A 20,540-nucleotide genomic window follows, 5' to 3' on the forward strand; every position below is an offset into this window, starting at 1 on the left:
AAAACTGCTGTCTTATTAGCATTCCATATTTAACAGGCTAGGTGGCTACCTACCTTGTAGATCCAAGGCTACAATTGCTGTATCGTCTTCTAATCCTTCAATCACCTCACATTTGTATCTCCCATAATCCTCCAGGGTGATATCCGTGATTACAAGAGAGGCATCGTTGTCACTGCCTCTATTCAGAAATACTCTCCCCTGGTAGCTGCCATAAGTTTTCTTGTGATATCCCATGGAAACAAACACATCTATTTCTTTGAGGTAATCTGAAGTGAGCTTGGTCCACTTGACTCGGATTTTGTGGGTTCCTGAGCCAATCGTTGAGGGGTCGCGGTAAAATTTACATGGCAGTGTGATGTTGCCACCCCTGTGTGAGAAGACTTTCGCCTGTTCTGCTTCCACAAGTAGACGGGGGCCATTTTCTGCTGTTATTAAAAAGAAAAACAAAAGTACCTCATTAATTTATTGTTTCACTTTTATAAAATGGAATTTGGCATGCCAAATACTAAACAAAGGCAGATGTAGGTGGTCAGTTATGAGCCAAAGTCACTCATTCAATTCAATCCAATCCAATTCAATTCAAAAATTGCACACTGTCCATTGAGGGAGATATAAAGGTTGGATAACACATGGTCCTTTCCTTCATGGAGTTTACAAACTCATCAGTCTTATAGCATCAGTATTATAGCATTCATAAAGGGATTTTAGAGGTCCCCTAGTCCAATCTGTTCATTTTTTTGAGGTGGAGTGAGGAAATTGGAGTTAAGTGACTTGCCCAGGGTCACACAGCTAGTAAGTGTCAAGTGTGTGAAGGCAGATTTGAACTCAGGTCTTCCTGACTCCAGGGCCGGTGCTCTATCCCCTGTGCCACCTAGCTGCCCCTCAATCCCCTCATTTTTAAGATGAGGAATCAGAATACCAGAAAAGTATTGCTCAAGATCAGGGAGAGGAAATGGAATGAGGAGATGGTTACACACTTACTTATGAATATGCTGCACTTGTGTTACATGCATGTGATTAGATTGTAAACTCCTTGAGGGCAGAGACTATATATATATATATATATATATATATATTTATATACACATACACACATATATATGTATATGTATATATGTGTGTGTGTATATATATATATATATATATTTTTTTTCTTTATATTCCTTGTACCTAGTGCGCAGGCTCATCTTATACTTCCTATAGGCTAAGTAAGGCACACAGAAAGACATATTTATTAAGTCTCGTGTTACCCATTGAAAAAATATATACATTTATGTAGCTAATATTTACTTCGTATGATTACTTAAAGGAATCTTGGACATTAGGAATGCAATAACACTTAAGATTCTAAAATCATGGAGCTTGCAAGTCATATAGGTTCAATTTATTTTACTACTTGTTTTCTTAAACCTACCAGATTGGCTAGAATGATAGAAGGGGAAAGTGACAGATATTGGAGAGGATATGGAAAAACTGGAACATTAATTCATTGTTTGTGGAATTGTAAAATGATCCAACCGTTTTAGAGAGTAATCTGGAATTATTTCCAAAGAGTTATTTAACTACCTATATATCCTTTGATCTAGCAATACCACTACTTAGTCTATTCCCAAAGATGATTAGGGAAAAAGGAAAAGAACCTATATGTTCTACAATGTTTATAGTAACTCTCTTTGTGGTGGCAAAGAACAGGAAATTGCAGGGATGCCAATAAACTGGGGAATGACTGAACAAGTTGTTATATGTGACTGTGATGGAATACTACTTCACTAGGAGAAATGATGAGTTCAATGATTTTAGGAAAACATGGAAAGACTTGCACGAAATAATGAAGAACAAAATGAGCAGAACCTAGAGAACATTTTATGTAATAACAGCAATATTTTTTTTAAGAATGAGTTTGAGTGGCAGCTAGGTTGCCCAGTGGATAAAGCACCGGCCCTAGATTCAGGAGAGCCTGAGTTCAAATCTGACCTCAGACACTTGATACTTACTAGCTGTGTGACCCTGGGCAAGTCACTTAATGCTCATTGCCTCCCCCCCCCCAAAAGAGAATGACTGAGTGAATAAGTTATTTTGTCTATTATAAATACTTAAATTAACAATAAAGGATATATGAAGAAAGATGCTATCTGCATCCAGAGACAGAATTGATAAATAGAAGTATGTATAGAAAGTAGATATGCGTCCATATATATGTATATATATAGACACATACATACATGTATGCATACACCTGGCATGTAGAAATATAAATAGGCATATATATGTGTGTGTATGTGTGTATATATATATATATATGTGTGTGTGTGTGTGTGTGTGTGTGTGTGTGTGTGTGTGTGTGTGTGTATGTTTAAATGTAGCCATCTCTAGGGCGAGGGAGAGAAGAAATAAAAAGAAAAGAACTACATGATAATTTTGTTGTATATTTGAAAGGAAGAGCAAATTGTGCACAGTGGATTTGCAATTTCATGTACAATAGTCTTTTTATTATGCTGTTATGAAAATGATTGTTTTATTCCATAAATTAAAAAGAAAATTAAAAAAGAAAAGAACAAACATGGGGGATATTACAAAGAAGGATGAACAGAAGGGGCAGGGCTAAGGAACTGTTAAAAGTAAGCAAGAAAAATTCTATAAAAGTAAGCTGATCCTTTTCATCCAAACAGGATCTCTGGTACAATTTAGTGAGGTATCTAACAAAAGTGTAGAATGTCAAGATTTGTTTTTATTATAGTGTTCTGGCCTAAGAACTCAAAGCATTTACCATCACATCACAGTCACCTACAGTCAGGGAAAAAAATTTGTAACTTTGTGAGATATACGAGTGGAGATTTCTTTTTTTAGCAACATGCTAAACAGGAATGCAAAGTATAAGTCCCAGAGAGGGAGCTATTTAAAAGGACTGATTTGGACCAAATATTTTAAAAGTACAAAACTGTTTTCTCAAATTTTGAGGACAAATTCTACACAAAACTAAACTCATGTCCAGGTTTCTGTATTCCTTCATCCACTCTTTCATTCCTTTTAATCCTTAATCTTTGCAGTGTGGCCAGTTTCTAGAGTCATTGAATCTCTATCATCTCTTCTTTTTTGTTCCTCTTGTTTTCATTCACGAATCCTTGGTTCAAGGTCTTAACTGCCTTCAAAAGAGACTCACAACTCTGCAGTCTGCAACCTCAGCAGGTCTGCGGTTTTCTGGAAAGGCGGTGGCTGCTGTCTTCAGATCCTGGACTGCCCTGGGGTTTCCCCTGATGAGCAGCACTAGAGAATGTGCTTCAGGCTTTGACCTTGAGAAAGCCCCTAGAGGATGCACAAGGTATATAGATGAAAAGCTGCATAGGAACTCCTGTTCTCATTCCTTCTTTGTTCAGGCAAAGCTTTCCAAAGCCCACAAGGCTTGACTTCAGTCAGGGCTGCCATTGTCCTTGCTATCTTAGGTCATTAAAGCTCTTGAGGAATGCTTAACAGTGACTTACTCACTTAAGATACCAGAAACATGGGGCAGCTAGGTGGTGCAGTGGATAAAGCACTGGCCCTGGATTCAGGAGGACCTGAGTTCAAATCCCACCTCAGACACTTGATACTTACTAGCTGTGTGAACCTGGGCAAGTCACTTAACCCCAATTGCCTCACCAAAAAAAAAAAAAAAAAAGATACCAGAAACACTAGAAAGTAGCAGGTATTCTTGAAGTAAGGCTATTTGATTGTACACCCATCACTTACCTAAAAAAATGAAATCTCTTTCTACATCTAATATTATTCCTACACCAGGCAGAACAAGCATAAAACAAAACAAAAAGACCCAGTGTTCTATTTCACATATTTGTGGCCGTTTGTCCTCAGTGCAGCTGAATGAACATTCGGGTGAAGGGTTCATGGCCTTAGAGATGAAGGGGACTCTTGAGGTTATCTAATCTAGCCCTCTCTCCTTTTGCAAATGAGGAAACTAAGGCCCAATCAAGCTAGGTCCAAGGTCACATGAGTAGCAATTGGCAGAACCAGAATTTGTGTGCCCTATTATCAAGTCTCTGGGACAATACCCTATTCACTTCCTGCTGGTTTTCACTTTGGAAACAGTTCTGTCCTCAGAAAGAATAGGGAAGTATATATATTCATGCGAGGAAATACATATAAACATGAGACCTAGTTGTAGCATGGCCAGTTTTATAATTTTTTCTAATCATTTAATTTAGAATCAAATTCAGCGGCCAACTATATGAATGTACCATCTCCAGGGCCTGAGAGCATCTGTCTACTCCACCTGTTCTGTTTCATCTCTGTATATCTTCAAGTTTTTTTATTTTAGAAGCCATCTCAATACCTCTTGAAAACAGGCAGGCAATAAATCTTCAGTAAAACTAAACTGGCCACTTAGTTATCTGACTGAGCTCTAGAGAGGATTCTTCATTCATTCAAACATTTATGAAGTGCTTAGTATGTGAAGAGACTCTATGTACAAAGACAAAGGCGCCACAGTCATAGGGGAGATAAAACACTAATAACTATGGTACTAAGCAGGTCATGTGAAGGGCCAAGGAGGTGGAAACAAGTTGCCAGAGAACTCATAGTCATGGGTGACCCAGGCTTGAATCCTGCTCCTGGCACTTACTTATTCATTGTATGATCCTAGATTGGACATTTCTACTCTCTGAGCTTCTATTTCCTGATTTGTAAAAAAGGTGATGATAACAACTGCAGCAACTACCTATCGATGAGATATGGTATATAAACCTTTTTGAGAAACCTTTGTGTAGCAGGAGTCACTGAATGATCAGTTGAGTTGGTGCCTTGGAGAATGAGTGGTGTTTGGACAAGGGAAGATGGATAGATGGCCAGGATATACTGACTTTTGCATAAAAAAGCCACAGGACTACATATGCATCCTTGGAAAAGTAATTAGAATCCCTACAAAGAAGATGTTTTCTCAGCAAATATTCCCTAAGTAGCAGTTTGTCCACAAAAATCTTAGCAGCTATTTGATTTCCTTTGTGAGGTTCAGGGGTCAATTGCACAAGCCCACTCACTTCCTAACCTTCATAGACTTTTTCTTGGTAGCTTAGTCTGACTTTGAGCAGGGACTTTGTACCTATTCCAGCCTTCCTGGCAGAGTCCCCCACCCTAACCCAAAACTGTGCCCCCTGTGGGGATAGTAAACACACATCAATTGAATAAAAGAACAGACAGAAGCCTGGAAAAATCAGTGTAGGAGTTAAAGATAATGAATTTATGTCCTGGTCTAGCTAAAAGGTATTGATGTTTTATTTATAAAGAATGATAAATAAATAACTTAAAAGAAAAACAAGGCACATTATTGCAAGGCACTGAGACATCTAAATTTTTCTGCAGCAAAATTGAAGAGGATTTATTTTTGTCAATAATGTTTTAGAAGTGACCAGGGGCAGCTAGGTGGCACAGTGGATAGAGCACCGGCCCTGGAGTCAGGAGGACCTGAGTTCAGATCTGGCCTCAGACACTTAACATTTACTAGCTGTGTGACCCTAGGTAAGTCACTTAACCCCAATTGCCATAGCCCCCCGCAAAATAGAAGTGACCAAGTCTCCTTTGGAGGCCCTACCTCTTTGAACACCTCCTGTTCTGAGAAAGGAAAAACAGTTATTTCATAGAAGTCTTTTGCTCCTACATTTGTAGTGAGAAAGTAGATGTTCTTGTGAATTTTTGTACTATTAAGCTTGAAGATAAAGCATTAAACCAAGTTATCTGTGTAGTTGGAGGTCATGGGGTTTGGACGTGGCTACAGCTTCAAAGAGTTTCAAAATCAATTCCTCAAAATGTGAAGAGTGTAGTAAGCCTGGGCAAAGTTAGTTGGGCCCCCTTACCTGCCTACCACAGTGCTTGAAAGTCTTCTTCTAAGACTTCATTCTGTTGTGATAAGCCACAGTGTATGTTTAGGAGTTGCAGTATTTGATGAAATGAAAACACACCCAGGAGGAATACCACCTTAACCTATCAGTCATAAGATAACCAGATGAATTTGATTTAAATGTTCAAATAAAAATGATTGGATCAATAGGATGGTTCTAAAACCCTTGAAGTGGGAAGAAGCAAAATCACCCTTTATGATGGAGAAGAAAATGACTAAATTTCCCTTTAAAAATTACAAAATGTAAAACTAACTTTGATACAGGTGAATGCTTTCCCCATTTCCCGTCCAGTACCAAATAACTCATGCAGAGGCTTGAATAATACTTTATCATGATTGTGGCCAGAAAGACCACTGAGATAACAAATTACCTGGAAAACTGCTTAACACATTAAAAACCATCTGGGGTGGGGTGGAAGAAACAAGAGAAGACACCATAATAATTTCTAAGGACAAAGAATGCTATTACTATTGGAGATGGTTGATGACTGAGACTTGAAATATGTGATATCCTACAGAGACATGGGTTTCTCTAGGGAGAGCAAGCTGGGCATGGTGAGAACACTGATGTAAACCCACTGAACCAGTCTTTTCCTCATTATCATTTTAAAAACTGCTGTGAAATATGGCAAGCACAAAGGAATTAGCTTCAGTAAATAGTGAAAGCAATAGAGGTTGAAAAAACTAGGAGCTGAATAACTGATTTTTCTATGGGATTGCTGATGTAGATGTGAGGCCTTTAAACAATAGGGAAGGAACATTGAGGGGCAGCTATTCTGTCTCTTCTGTGACTTTTCAATCAGAACTTATTTTCATTACCTCAAGCAAATGAAGAAAAGTCTTTTGGGCCATCATGACTAACCCAAGCAGATCGTGCTGTTTCAATAAAAGATGCAAAGAAAAACGGTGTCAGGAGAAGGAGCAACTGCATGCCGGTTGAAATTTGAATCTTAAAAAGGATCTTGAGATTGTTCTAAATAACTGATATTAGTATTGCATGTTTTCTTCTCTGATGCACAGAAACTTCATTGACATGTTCTGAATCGGCCCAGCTGTGAAGTGTCAAGAAGGTAAGACACTAGCTGAACTGTCCTGTCCCTGGTCTTTGTAAAACTTGCATCACTATCTTCTCTTGATCTCTCTCCCCATTTAGTATTTTTCCTTCTGTCCTAACTAATGTGCTCCAAGCTTTTGCCATATCAGCAGATGCTGTTGTTTGTCTTTCATTCTCAAGGAGGACCATGACAGATGTCATGACTTGCAGTGAATTGGATTTAAGTGAGGCAGGGCTGTGCAAAGTCACCAGCCTCACTCTCTCCTTCAAAGCCATCTGGGTCCAGTGGCAAGATACACACCAGGATGACTGAAGATGGCCCTGGATGTTTGAAGCAATAGGGGTTAAGTGACTTGCCTAAGGTCACGAAGCTAGTAGTGTCAAGTATCTAAGGCTGGATTAAAACTCAGCTACTCCTGATTCCAGGACCAGTACTCTATCCACTGTGCCATCTAGTTGCTCCGTATCAGTAGATATCTGCTAAATCAATATTGTTGATTATGTAGCTTTGCTTATCTTGACATTAGTACCCTTACTGGTCTTGGACTTTTTGCAATCTAACTTTTTAGAAAGACTACCCTTTAAAAAGTAAACCCCAAATGGTAGTGGTGCAGTGAATAGAGTGCTGGGCTTCAAGTTAGGAGGACCTGAATTCAAATCCAGCCTCAGATACTAGCTGTGTGACACTAGGCAAATCATTTAATCCCATTTGCCTCATTTCCTCATCTGTAAAACGAGCTGGAGAAGGAAATGGCAAACTGCTCCAGTATTTTTGCTAAGAAAACCCCAAATGGGGTCATGAAGAGTGGGAATGATTGAAAAATGACTGAACAACAACAATAAATGGAAACAATTTTAAATGTCGCCTATCTCTTTGAAGGAACTTTATGCATGCTGCCTTGTACTACAGCAATATATGGGCCTGTTATGTCTTCTTATAAACTCATGTTATCTATTTTTGAACATCCCAGCTATCATTGACTAGCACAATGTTTTCTTGTACTTTGGTGCTCAATAAATATGTAATAATTTGAGTAGAGGATAAGAAGGTTCTAAGCAGTTATGAAGTGATGTCTATACTTTTATGTAAATTTCTTTTGTTTTTCAAGAGTCTTTCTACAGTATTAGAGCAGTTGGCATTTGGAATTGTTCCTGTGAGGTAAGGATGTGCCTATTTTTCATTCTAAGGGGATGCAATGGCATATTGTGGGTGTCATTAGAGAACATATTTAATAGCACCATGGTGCTATTAAATATATATGTATAAATAATATATAATAATAATATAAAAAAGTTTAAAGCTTTGAAAGCTTACACTACTGATGATACAATTATCTGTTATTCATTTGTGCAAAGATAAATGACTTATGTGAAGGTTTTCCTCTGATCTGGAATGAAAACTCCTTCTTTTGGAGGCCGTCACCACACACAGTTCAGTCTCTTTGCCTCACTGACAGAGATACTTTGGCTCAGATGGGGTGACTTGGCCCTTATTGATCTAGTACAGTCTTTATACTCCTGTTGTTTCCCATTTGCCATCTAAGTAGGGTTGTATCAAGCTGGCCCACAGTGTGGCATTTCTCTCGACTACCCTTGCTCACTATTATCAGCTTCAGTTTCTCATCAAGTGGGCTCATGGGCAAACTGCTACATTCACCTTCCCCTCAGGTGGAACTAATTACTTCTGAGCTGGTAGGCTAGTGTGATAGCTGCTGTTTAAACTTAAGTATGTCTCTAGGTGAAGCTGACCAAAAAAGTAGGCAGGATGTTTTAGCATAATCTAGTTTCATAATTTAAAAGGTTGGATTCAATCACTTATTTAGACCTTCAGTTTTATGTCCCAGACATATGAAACTCAACATGTAAAAAACTGAACTCATTATCATTTCCCTACCTAACTCTCTTTCAAATTTCCTATTTTTGTCAAAGGTACTACCAGTCTTCAGGGCTCATAACCTTGGTGTCATGCACTTCAACTAGGTGTACAGCATGTAGAGGGCTGGATTTGACGTTAGCCACCAGCAGAACCTCAGATACCTATTAGCTCTATGACCCTGTACAAGTCACTTAAGCTCTCTCTGCCTCAATTTCCTTATTTATGAATATCCTCATCTATGAAACACAGCATCTCCCTCTCAGGGTTGTTGTAAAGATAAAATGAGGTAATGTGTGTAAAGCTCTTTGCAAATCCTAAAGCATTATTTAATTGCTAACTATCAATCGTTGTTGTAAGGGTAGCTTAGTGGTGCAGTGAACAGAGAGCACTGGGCCTGTAATCAGGAAGATTCATCTTCCTGAGTTCAATTTTGGCCTCATACACTTACTTACAAGCTGTGTGACCCTGTTTGCCTCAGTTTCCTCATCTGTAAAATGGCCTAGAGAAGGAAATGGCAAATCACTCTACTATCAAAGGGTCATGAAGAGTTGGAAATGATTCAATCACAATTGTTCTTGTCATTCTTAATTTCTCATTCTCCCTCACCTAATGTATTCAAGCAGTTGCCAAATCTTGCCATTTTCCAAGTTTCATACCTTTTCTTTCTCCCTCCTTATATGGTCAATAGTTCAATCAATCTAGTTTGGTTAATCCACAAACATTTATTAAACACATTTAATGTCATTTCTATTCGGAAATACTTGGTCTCTACTCAGTTTTCTTTTTTTTGTCATGCAGAAAATCTGGTGAAATATGATATTCCTGCGCTGCTTTAAAAAATTGGGGGGGGGTGTTTCCGTGGTCGAGATGAGCACATGGCTACAGTTTTCTTCAGGGTAGGTAGCTCTCAATTTCAGTAGTTGGGTTTGTCAGCAATTTATCATTTTGTGGCTGCTTTCCCCCTGTGTATTCTTTTAGAGTAAGTATCAGTCCTTTGATGATTCGAGCTCAGGCTTTTGATGACACTTCTAGTCCACTGGCAACATTTTCCAGACAGCCAGAAACAGAGACTAACACAAGCTTCCTGGTTCCTTGTCACACCCTACAGTCCAGCTGGGTAAATTAGATTCAATCAAATGACAAATTGTTTGTATCCTTAAAGTGGGTGATAGGAAAAGACATCTTTTGCTATGCCACTTTGGCGTGCTCTTAGAACCTTTGTGAACCATGGCTAGTCCAACCAGTCAGCATTTCCAGAGGCTAGAGCTTAATATAAAACCATCTAATCCATCTGCCAGGCTGGTAAGAAAACAGACTCAGGGTATTACAAGTGGCCTAATAATTGTTAGGAATGTGTGAAGAGGATCTTCTCATAGCCAAATGAATTGCACAACTGCATATTTCACTAATAGGGCAAGTTAGATTCTTAGTATCAAAATCATTTTTCTCCAGAATTTATATAGTGATATAGGTATATTTCAAAGAACACAGAAGAACCGAAACATCAACCTGAGTTGTGCTTTATCATTAAGCTCTAATTAATGATACATGGCTTAATTTTTGGAAATGCTCATTGTGCAGTTATGAGTAAACCTGAGTCTGTAGACACCATTTGTGGGCAAAGGGATAAGTGAGGCATTAAGTTGATAATTATCAGGAAGTATATAGATGGCTCAATGGATAGAGCACTCTGGCCTTGGAGTCAGGAGAACCTGAGGTCAAATCTGTCCTTGGTCACTTATCAGCTATGTGACCCTGTCCAAATCACTTAACCCTGTTTGCCTCAGTTTCCTCATCTGTAAAATGAGCTGGAGAAGGAAATGGAAAATCACTCCAGCATCTTTGCCAAGAAAACTCCAAATGGGATCATGGAGAGACAGACATGACTGAATCAACACAAATCAGGAAGTAGGCAGTCAGGATTATTTCTTTTTAGGAAGATGTCACATCTTTGCTGGAGTTTTTTCTCTAACTCTGTCCTAGCCAAAGATGTGGCTCCATGGAACTAAACCATTAGAGCAGGAATGGATTCCTAGAAATTATTGAGTTCTCAAATCTCATTTTACTGATGAGGAAACTGGGCTTGGAGAAAGTGACTTGTCCAGGGTCATAGGGCATATCACTGGCAAAGTCCCTTCTCCCATGAGGCATAGCTTATCTCATAGGTGAAACTCCTAGGTGGATTATAAAGGGGTTTGCTCATTTAATAAGAAAACTTCCCCTATAGACTAATCCACCTAATAGTGATTTCAACTTAATAATGAGGGCCTTTAAAATGAGTTTTCAAGGTATTAAGGAACATGGCCTATGAATATTTACATCTAGATAAAGTATTTCTTATTGGTTTAACCTGAAACTAAACCCTCTGCTCAATTAGTCAGACAAAAGAACTGAAAAAAGCTCAGGTAAAAGAATTTAATCATGAGAAAGCAGGTTAAGCTGAATTTCAGCAAATCTAATTTTAGAATATACTATGGTTTTTAGAAATTATAGGCACTCTATAAATATTAGCAAATGATTTTTTATGAGCTCTTTAAAAATAATTCATTTTCATGTGGAAACTTTTAACTAAGGGCATCAATATTTAATTAGAATTATTTCACTAAGAGAACACCACAAATAACAAAAGCATTTGCTCAAAGAGAAAATTATATGATCATACATGATTTTGTGAAGGATGTGATAATATACTTGAGAGTCACAGGAATTTGAGAATTATCAGCAGAATTTGCTTGACAATTTTCTACAAAATTCTGTTTCAATAAGTTGAAAAGCACAGTGGGAAGGGAGATATCTTAATAATTTACAAATGGCATGCTACAAATTCTTTGAATCAGAGGTTCTTCATTTTTTGTGTGTGTCATGGACCCCTCCCCTCCCTTTGGTGGTCTGTTGAAACCTATGGACCCATTCTCAGAATAAGGTTTTTGAATGCATAAAATAAAATATATAGATTTACAAAGGGAGCTAGTTATATGGAAATACAGTTTTCAAAATATTTTTTAAAGATAAGTTCACGAGGGGCAGCTAGGTGGCCCAGTGGATAAAGCACTGGCCCTGGATTCAGGAAGACATGAGTTCAAATCTGACCTCAGACACTTGACGCTTACTAGCTGTGTGACCCTGGGCAAGTCACAACCCCCATTGCCTCCCCCCCCCCCCCCAAAAAAAAAGATAAGTTCATGGACTCGGGATGAACAACTCTATAGTCTAAAGAAAATGTTTACTATTTTCCTTTAATGATATAATTGTTAAACAATGTAAAATAACAAAATTTATGTAACGTTGGGATTTTCGGCAGTGAGTGGTTTTTCTGCTTACTGTGTTAACATCTTTTGGTGGGTGACTGTGTGAAAATGATTATCATTTTTTTTAAGGTTAGGGGCTTTTAAGGTGGGTTCTAATGACCCTGTAAAGGTCTTTCAGAGCTTTCAGGGGATCTGTGAACTTGGATGGCAAAGAATGATCTTTTTATCTCACACTTCAATTTAATTGGTTTCCTTTGAAATTCTTTGTTTCTCATTTTAGCACTTACTTAAAAATCTTATTCTGAGAAGGGGTCCACAAGCTTCACCGGGCTGCCAGAAGGGTTCATTACACAAAAAAAGGTTAAGAACCTCTGTGTTAGGGTGTCTGGAGCCTATCATTTGTTCAATCTAGAGCCAAATGTTTCCACTGCTTTCCAGGAAACAGTCCAGCCAAAGATGCCAGGCCAGCTCTGGTAGCTAACAGAAGGCCATTTTGAAGTGGGAATCTTCTCACTTCAAGGAGTTTGTGTTTTGCCTTCTATTTGGAACTTACATGAAATAATTGTAGGAAAGGTGGTGTTTTCATTTTCCCACCCTTCCTGTCTAACCTGACTTCTAAATAGCTTCTCCATAGTTAAATACTTCTTCATTTGACCTGATTTGTAATATGGACATAATTGTTAGCATGTATATGTCTAAATACACATTTGCCCAAACATATATCTGCCTGGCAGTTGCCTAGTGTAAAATGTCATCTTTGAGAAGTTAAGCACTACATCTTCTCCAATTTACATTGTACAATACCCAGGACTATGCCAATCCAGTGACAAGGGATTTGATGATTCATTTATCTTACCAAGGTGACTTCTCAGGAATAAATACAAATGATCAATATTTTGTTGAGTGAAATTTAAATGATAATGGTGACCAATTATAACCAACCCCTAGCCATTAGTTTGAAGGCAACTGTTTTGGGAATTAGAGTGAACAATAATGTAAAGAATTTTTGAATAATTTAAACATTTAGGCTTTTTGGTGAGAGACTTGGTTCTCTCCTGTTTCTGATGTCATGCATTTGAAATGAAGTGAAATGAAAGAAAACCTAGCCTCTCTTTCCTAGTTACTGTAGATTTGTTTCTATACTGATTTTAATCCTATGGTTCCTAGAAGACAATAATCCTATGGTCCAATTCTAAACTCTGACACATGCATACAATTTCAATATGACCCTGGGCAAGTCATTAACCCCCTGAAGACTCTCCGGCCACTCTCTAAGATTATAAAGTGTAGACCAGGGGCAAATACAAATTGGTGGAGGGAGTTTCATTACTGGTGTTCTGTATGCTATTGACATCACTGGTAGGATTCAAAAAAATATAAGGAAGAAAAATTCTTGGCCAGTTTGCTAGATACAGTATGTAAAGATGAGGCAAAAGCCAAATTCTGTTGCTGCAATGGTAATGATTTTACAATGAACATTTTAAATTAAAAAAGTACAAGTGCTGATCCAGCAGATCTTTTCTCCTTGGTATTTTGTAAAACCATGGAGAAATGCTGTGTGTGAGTTGAAATTGCTGGAATATCGAGCCATTAAGCCAACAGTCAGAGCTCCAGCTGAGTCAACTTTGCATCTTGCAGAGTTGCAACAAAAGGGACACTCTCTGCTCTCTAATGGATTTACTAGGTCTTTGGTGAGGGTGGGGATGGGGAGGACCAGGCTGCTGTTGAATAAATCAACTTCCTGCATAGTGTGAAGATGTCCAAGTGTGGAAAAGAGCAAAAAAGGACACCTATTCATTATGGATCTGTTAGTGCCTGAAGTGATTATTAGTTCCAGATTTTCACACCTGTTGCCATTACTTCAAGAACTAATATTAGTCTGGAATTTTCAGAGTAATCCAGAATGTTTGGCTACTGTTTTGGGAGAGTTTCCCAGAGTTTGTGTATTCACACACACATACATACATATATATACACACACACACATATATATATACATATATATATACATGCACACACACACATATATATATATATACACATACATGCATGTATACATACACACATGTGTGTGGTGCAGTGGGTACGGTGCTAAGCCTGGAGTCAGGAAGACATCTTCCTGAGTTCAAATCTGGCCTCAGATACTTACTATGTGACCCTTGGGAAGTCACTTAACCCTATTTGCCTCAATTTCTTGATCTGTAAAATGAGCTGGAGAAGGAAATGGCAAACCATTTCAGTATCTTTGCCAAGAAAACCACAAATGGGGTCACAAAGAGTTGGACAGGGCTGAAAAACAACATAACAACAACAAATAATAACAAAATACCAAGGAAGTACACAGAACTGTCATTCTGGCGTCTTTCCCAGATGAGAGCTTCATCAGAATAGCAAAAGACAGGAGAAGAGGAAAGGCCCCTGAGGAACTCAGACAACTGTAGCCATATTCCTTTAAACGTCCTTTCATGATATGGTAGAAAAGTGCATAGGTTCTTGAGTCAGCAGACCTGGTTCTAATCTCATCTCTGATGCTTCCCTTGAAAAGCAAGTCATGTAACCTCTTTAGGCCCCAGCTTCCTAATATAATGGGGTTGGATGTAATGATGAGCTATGATTCCAGAGGACAAAGGAAAAAGTATGCTGACCACCTCGCAACAGAGAGATGATGGATTCAGTATTGCAGAAGGAGACACGTGGTTTTTGGACATGGCTAACATGAGAATTTGTTTTGTATGATATTTGTAATAAGTGTTTTGTTTCTTTTCTTTTTTTCCAGTCAGAGTGGATTCGGAGAGAGAAGAAATGCTTACTAATTGAAAAAACAAAATAATAATAAAATATATAATGAAGGGTTTGGGCAATATAGTCTTTGAAGTTTCTTTTATATCTAGGATTCTTGTACCTTCTTTTCCCTTCCCCTGCCCCTCCCCAAGTCCCAACCTACTTACTGGGCAGAGTGGGGCTGGGTAAGGAACTCCAGCACTTTGCCTTTGTTACTCCCTGTAAATATACCACTTAACCCCTTGCTGGTGGGGGAGCACAGGAGCATGTCTAAAGACAGTGACTGACCTTGCTCCCCACCCTCCCCACCTTTTCTCACCTCATGAGGTTCTGTTGAACTGCTCTTAAAAGCCGTCAGATAAGTTTGAAAAATAGATTTGGGGGTGGGGAAAAGGATGGTGCAGTGGTTCTTATCTTAACCATTTGGCTCTTTGGACGGCTTGTGGTCATTAATTATTAAATCCCCTCCCCTCCTTTTGATCTTCTATGCACCACAGTATTCCTACTCTGCAGTTATTACATAAGGAGCAGGGTAGTGTTGCAGAGACTGAATACAAATCCAATACCTCTTATAGTTGCATGTCTAGTAGGAAGTTCACTATTTCTCAGCTCCAGTAGACATTCAGAGCACATGAGGAATTTGATGTGGGGGACTCTGGCCACAGATATGACAGTAGTGCCCTGGACAGGCACCTGCAACTGGAACCCATTATGCCTCTTCCTCAAACATCACTCAGTCAGGTGCAAAAAAAGTCTGTCCGACACAGAAAGTTGCCCGTTGAAAGGAGTAATGATAATGTCCTGAATCTAGTGGGTATTAAGCAAAGGCCAACTGATTGACAACAGTGACTTGGAAGAGTGCCTGAGTCATAGTCGTGCATCACTTAGAGATGAACCCTGTGATACTTTTGACCTTTGCAATTTTTAAAATCTAATTTTGGTCCAGATTTAATGTTCTTTGCCTAAAATGGTAAAAGTAGATCAGGGTTACAATTTGAAAACAAAAGGGGAAAGTTTTCAATTTGTGTGATTGGATCTTTTGGTACCAGATTTTATTTATCTGCTGCCAAACATAGAAATATCTTTGTGGTCAGGTTCCAGAACTCCCTTTGGCAGCTCAGCTAAGTAGCATCTGGTCTGGAGTCAGGAATACCTGAGTTCAAATTCAGCCTCAGACACTCACTGAGTGACCCTGAGCAAGTCACTTCATCCTGTTTGCCTCAGTTTCCTCGTCTGTAAAATGAGCTGGAGAAGGAAATAGCAAAACCACTTCAGTATCTTTGCCAAGAAAAGCCCAAATGGGATCATGAAGTGTTGGGCACAAGTGAATGATAACAATAATCTTATCTCTTTTGGGGAATTTCAAAGAAGAGAGACTAAAAGGTGACTGACTTTTGGTGGCAGAGAGAGCTCATCAGAACAGCTAATTTTCTCTTTATAAGAATTCAATGAACAAAGCTATAGTTCATTAGCAACATTGCCTTTAAATATAGGCTTTCTTTGTTAATTATCCTTTCTGTTTTCTTCTCTTTTGATAAAACCCAGGTACCAACTTATCAAGACTTCAAAGACAAGCCTGAAACTATCCCACTTCCATATATGGGGGAGGATCATTCTCATGGCTTTCTGTTGCCCATCTGGAGTCACTATTTTCAAAAGGGAACATAAATTGTTTCCCTGAGGTTTGTCTGGTAACTAAAGAGGATCAGTGAATAATATTTTAATTCGTACATTTGAATTGGGCTAGGGTACAATGTGGAACTCCAAAACTACTATGGTTGTCTTTTAGAGAAAGGCATATAGAGGAGTAAGGGGGAAAAATACAAACCCACAAACAAACCTCCATGTACTAAAAGAGTAACAATAACAATATTAAATGAAGTATTTTATTACAAGAATCACTACTCTCTGCATTGGGGGTGACATTTGGGGTGGGGTAGTAGAAGGTACAAAAAGGTAATAAAATCATTGACCTTTGAATAGTCCCAGTGGGAAAGGGAGGAAATTTACTTTCCCAGTTATACAACTAATTAAAAAAAAAATCAAAGAAAGTTAACCCCTTCTTCAAGGTGTAACCCCCCCCCCAAGTTTCATAGCTACTTCCCCCTCCCACCTATACACAGGAAAACTAAATTCATGAGAAAGTCCCAGGAATTGGAGGGGAAGTTATCTTCTTCAGTTTTCTGATATTGGACTCTTTTCCAGAACTCTTTTCCAGTTTTTTCCCTTAGCGCTAGTTTTGTTTTACTTATCTCCTGAGTATCCATTTGTATTCCAGCATTTAACATGAGTCAGATTAAAGTATGTACAAGAAAATAACTAGAAGTGACCTCAAACTGTGAAGAGCCATTGGGCAATTCCTGCTGGCTGTGATACAGGAATGCTTTTAACAGAATTAGGAAGCATTCGTATTATTGGATGCCAAGGGAAATTAGGATCTAGTTAAGATCCCCGTGTTTTACTGACACAGAGAATGAGGCTCACAAAGGTAAAGATGCTTGCCAAATTGTCACATGGTCAGCAGAGCCAGAATTTGAATGTTTCTTTGATCAAGTATCAAAATAATAATTAAAATGAATAATAATATTTAGGTTGATAAGGATGTGGGACATCAGCTGGTCTAACCCCCTGAGTTCCAGAGAGTTTAATTGACTTGCTGTTGTCATACAAATAGTGAGTAGCAGAGTGGGGATTTGAACCCACATCCTCTGATTTCAAACTTTCATCATACCGTCTGCCCGAGGTTTTTTTTTTTTTTAATGCAATCAGTAAGTCACTCAGTCAATAAGCATTTACTAGGCACCTACTATGATCCACAGGCAGTTCGAGGAGTTCACACAATCTGTATAATTTGGGGATTTGGGGTTCAGATTTGTTACTGATGGAATTTATTCTACATAAAGAGCCATGTGGTACAAATTTATGAGTGAATATATAATACTAAGTAGGTAGTTCAGTTCCACTTAAGAGAATTATTAAATATCTCCAGAATGCAGAGAAAAGGGGAATACAGTTCTGCTTTGCTGGTGACCCAGTGCCTTGCTTTGCTTTGCTTTAATTTGGCCTTTATTTTCAAGCTTTAAAAATAAAGACACAGTATAGAGAATCCCTTAGTCTGCTTTCCATAATATGCTGAGTAATGTGTGAATACATGGGGGAAAATGCACCATTTGCCATTTGGAAAATAGTTGGAGGGAAGCTGGATACTTGTGTAGAGCTTCTCTTCTGAGGCACAAAGTCATAATCCTGGCATTTGCTCCTTTGTCCACTCCCACAACACACCTGCCCCCAGTTGTCTTCATAGAATTGCAGAGTGGAAAGGGATCTCAGTGGGTCCTCTTGTCTAGCCCATCCCTAAGAAGCATTGTCTCATTTGGAACTATTCACAGTCAGTGTGTCCTCTAAGACTTTGTATTACCAAAGAAAAGTGAAGGAAGATGTCACATAATACTCAGGTGAATCTAAGCTGTGCCTATAACTTGGATTGTTGAGCTACTATCTGAGAAAAATCCTTGTGTTTAAATCTTAATAGTGGGTTGCATTGTATAAAACTCAAGAAAGGGAAAACACAGTGATAGAGATAGGTCCTTTCTGGTCACTTGAATCTGGGCTCACCAGGAATAATTTATTCCTGTAATGTTTTTGCTTTTCAATTGAATCTCTCATACTTTAGTTTTTGAGAATAATTTTAAATTACTTGTGGAATTTAAACAAAGCAACACAGAGTGTGAAAGAAACAGTGCTTAATCTGAATTGCTATTACAGCTAAACTTTAGTTTGCCCATCTCTTTTGACAACTGTATTTCCAACTGGGATGGATTCACCCCTTTGACCAAAAGATAAAGCTATACAGCTTCCTATCATAAGCCTCTTTGCATACCTGGTTTATAATTACCCAACTCTGTGTTAGGCAAACAGCTTTCACTCCTCTGCATTAGTTAAAAGGAAAGAGCTGAGTCAGCAATTGGGAAGTAACGTTTTCTATTACATAATTTTTCTCTCAAGGTTCCGAAAAAAATGCTTTTGGAAACTTATAGGATGGAAGTACTTCACTGAGACATCTCCACGACTGCTAGTCAATGTCAAATTGAGAATTTATTTGTTGGTCATTATACATACAGCTCCCAAGTTAGAGAGGATACTTTCAGCTACATTTACTCTTCCATTTGACCTTCACAACACCGGTTCCTTCAGAAGGGAGGGCAGCTTTCTGAGACTACACTTGTGACCTTGAAGATAAAACTTAGTGCTTTATGCTTGTTCAAAAACTCAGACCACTGGATGCTTTTGGTCCCCCAAAATGGAATCAAACATACAGTCAGAATAAACAGTATCACACCTTTTAAAGGGATAAACTCAGTTTTCCTCCTTTTCCTACTTAGCCTGGAGAGGAAAGGCAAGAAGCCCCAGCTCCTTTGGTTCTGCCTGTTCCGATTGCATAAGTGTCTCCACTTTCCTCAGGCACGATGACCCTCGTCTGAAGCTGGGACTGAGAAAATAGCTGCATTGTACTGCAGCCTCCTATCCTGCCACAGTTATAAGCTCGAGGATGCAAAGGGAGCCATCAAGATCATGCAGGGGCAATAGGATTGCATATGTGAAGCCAAGCTTTAGAGAGGAACCCATTTATACTGTGGTAAGCTCCTTCTTCTGTACTTAAACTTCCTTGCTTTTTCTTTTTGTTTGCATTGTCCCTTTTGAAGTGGCTAATCAGCCGGCACTATGTACAGTTCTTTGAGAGCAGGTTCTCCTGAGCTTATTTCTTGCATCATATCTATTCCACAGTAAAATGCACTGAAGTAAACTCCATGCACTTTTCTCTACCTGGGAAATGAGTTACACTAAGAAGTCCAGCATTATAGCACCAACTTAGGGCAGTTTGGATGTAATTAAGCTGCATAATTTTATCTAGAAATTTTTATCAGGACTAAAATAACCAAATGGGGAAGAGCCAGGGGATGGGAAGGGCAATATTTGGTCACATATATAATGGTGGGGGGAGGGGTAAAGGATAGATGAGTCAATGCAGCAGAAATGAAAATCAAGCCACACTAAGCCAGCATTTCAACTCTTTCCAAGTGACTCAAAATGATGCATCTCTTACCTTGGATGTGGATAATTCTGTCATGCTCCAGAGTGTAGTTGTCAGTAAGATGATCAGCCCAAGAGAGAGAAATCAGCACCAGGAAGAGTAGACACTTCATCTTGACAGCCACGAGAATCTTCTTCGCTGTGAGGGCATCACATACAAGCAGACTGGTGAAATTGGGAAACCTTTATAGGGTTGCACTGCACAACTTATCATCCTATAATGGCTCTATAAAAATAGTTAACCCAATCTGCTCAGAAAGTTACAGAAGCTGTCCTGGGAGAGCTGAAGACTGCAGCTTTCACAACTTCAGGCCCCCCCCCCCCATTCCCAGTGGGAGAAGCCAGAGAACAAATGGTGTTTAACTCTATCTTTGCAGAAGTATACATCTGGGAAAGCAGAATGCTGGGCTTTCCACACAGATAGTTGCAGGGAGTTAAACAAACAGGATGGGTCTGTGATGAGAGAGGGCTGTTTTAAATTCAATGTTGTTATGTCTTTGGGGTTTTATTTAATTGCTCTAGATCTGGTATGTATGGAATTGAAAAAAAAACCAACTTGGTCAGTCTACACTCACTCATTTAGCACCTAGTCTGATGGAGAAATAA

At 38.8% G+C, this 20,540-nt stretch overlaps 1 protein-coding gene across 5 annotated transcripts in view; it reads right to left on the bottom strand.

The window, feature by feature from the left end:
* The window catches only part of HAPLN1 (hyaluronan and proteoglycan link protein 1), a 117,280-nt gene that overhangs the window by 17,945 nt on the left and 78,795 nt on the right, over nt 1–20,540 (bottom strand). For all 5 annotated transcript variants that reach the window (XM_043978976.1, XM_043978975.1, XM_043978977.1 and 2 more), the window contains 2 exons: nt 19,948–20,073; nt 54–425 (listed from right to left, as the gene is read on the bottom strand). In XM_043978976.1, coding sequence (XP_043834911.1) covers nt 54–425; nt 19,948–20,047 — 472 coding nt within the window. In that variant the 5' untranslated portion in view covers nt 20,048–20,073. The remainder of the gene's footprint in view (nt 1–53; nt 426–19,947; nt 20,074–20,540) is intronic.

Source organism: Dromiciops gliroides, chromosome 1 (assembly GCF_019393635.1).
Source record: "Dromiciops gliroides isolate mDroGli1 chromosome 1, mDroGli1.pri, whole genome shotgun sequence".
NCBI lineage: Eukaryota > Metazoa > Chordata > Mammalia > Microbiotheria > Microbiotheriidae > Dromiciops > Dromiciops gliroides.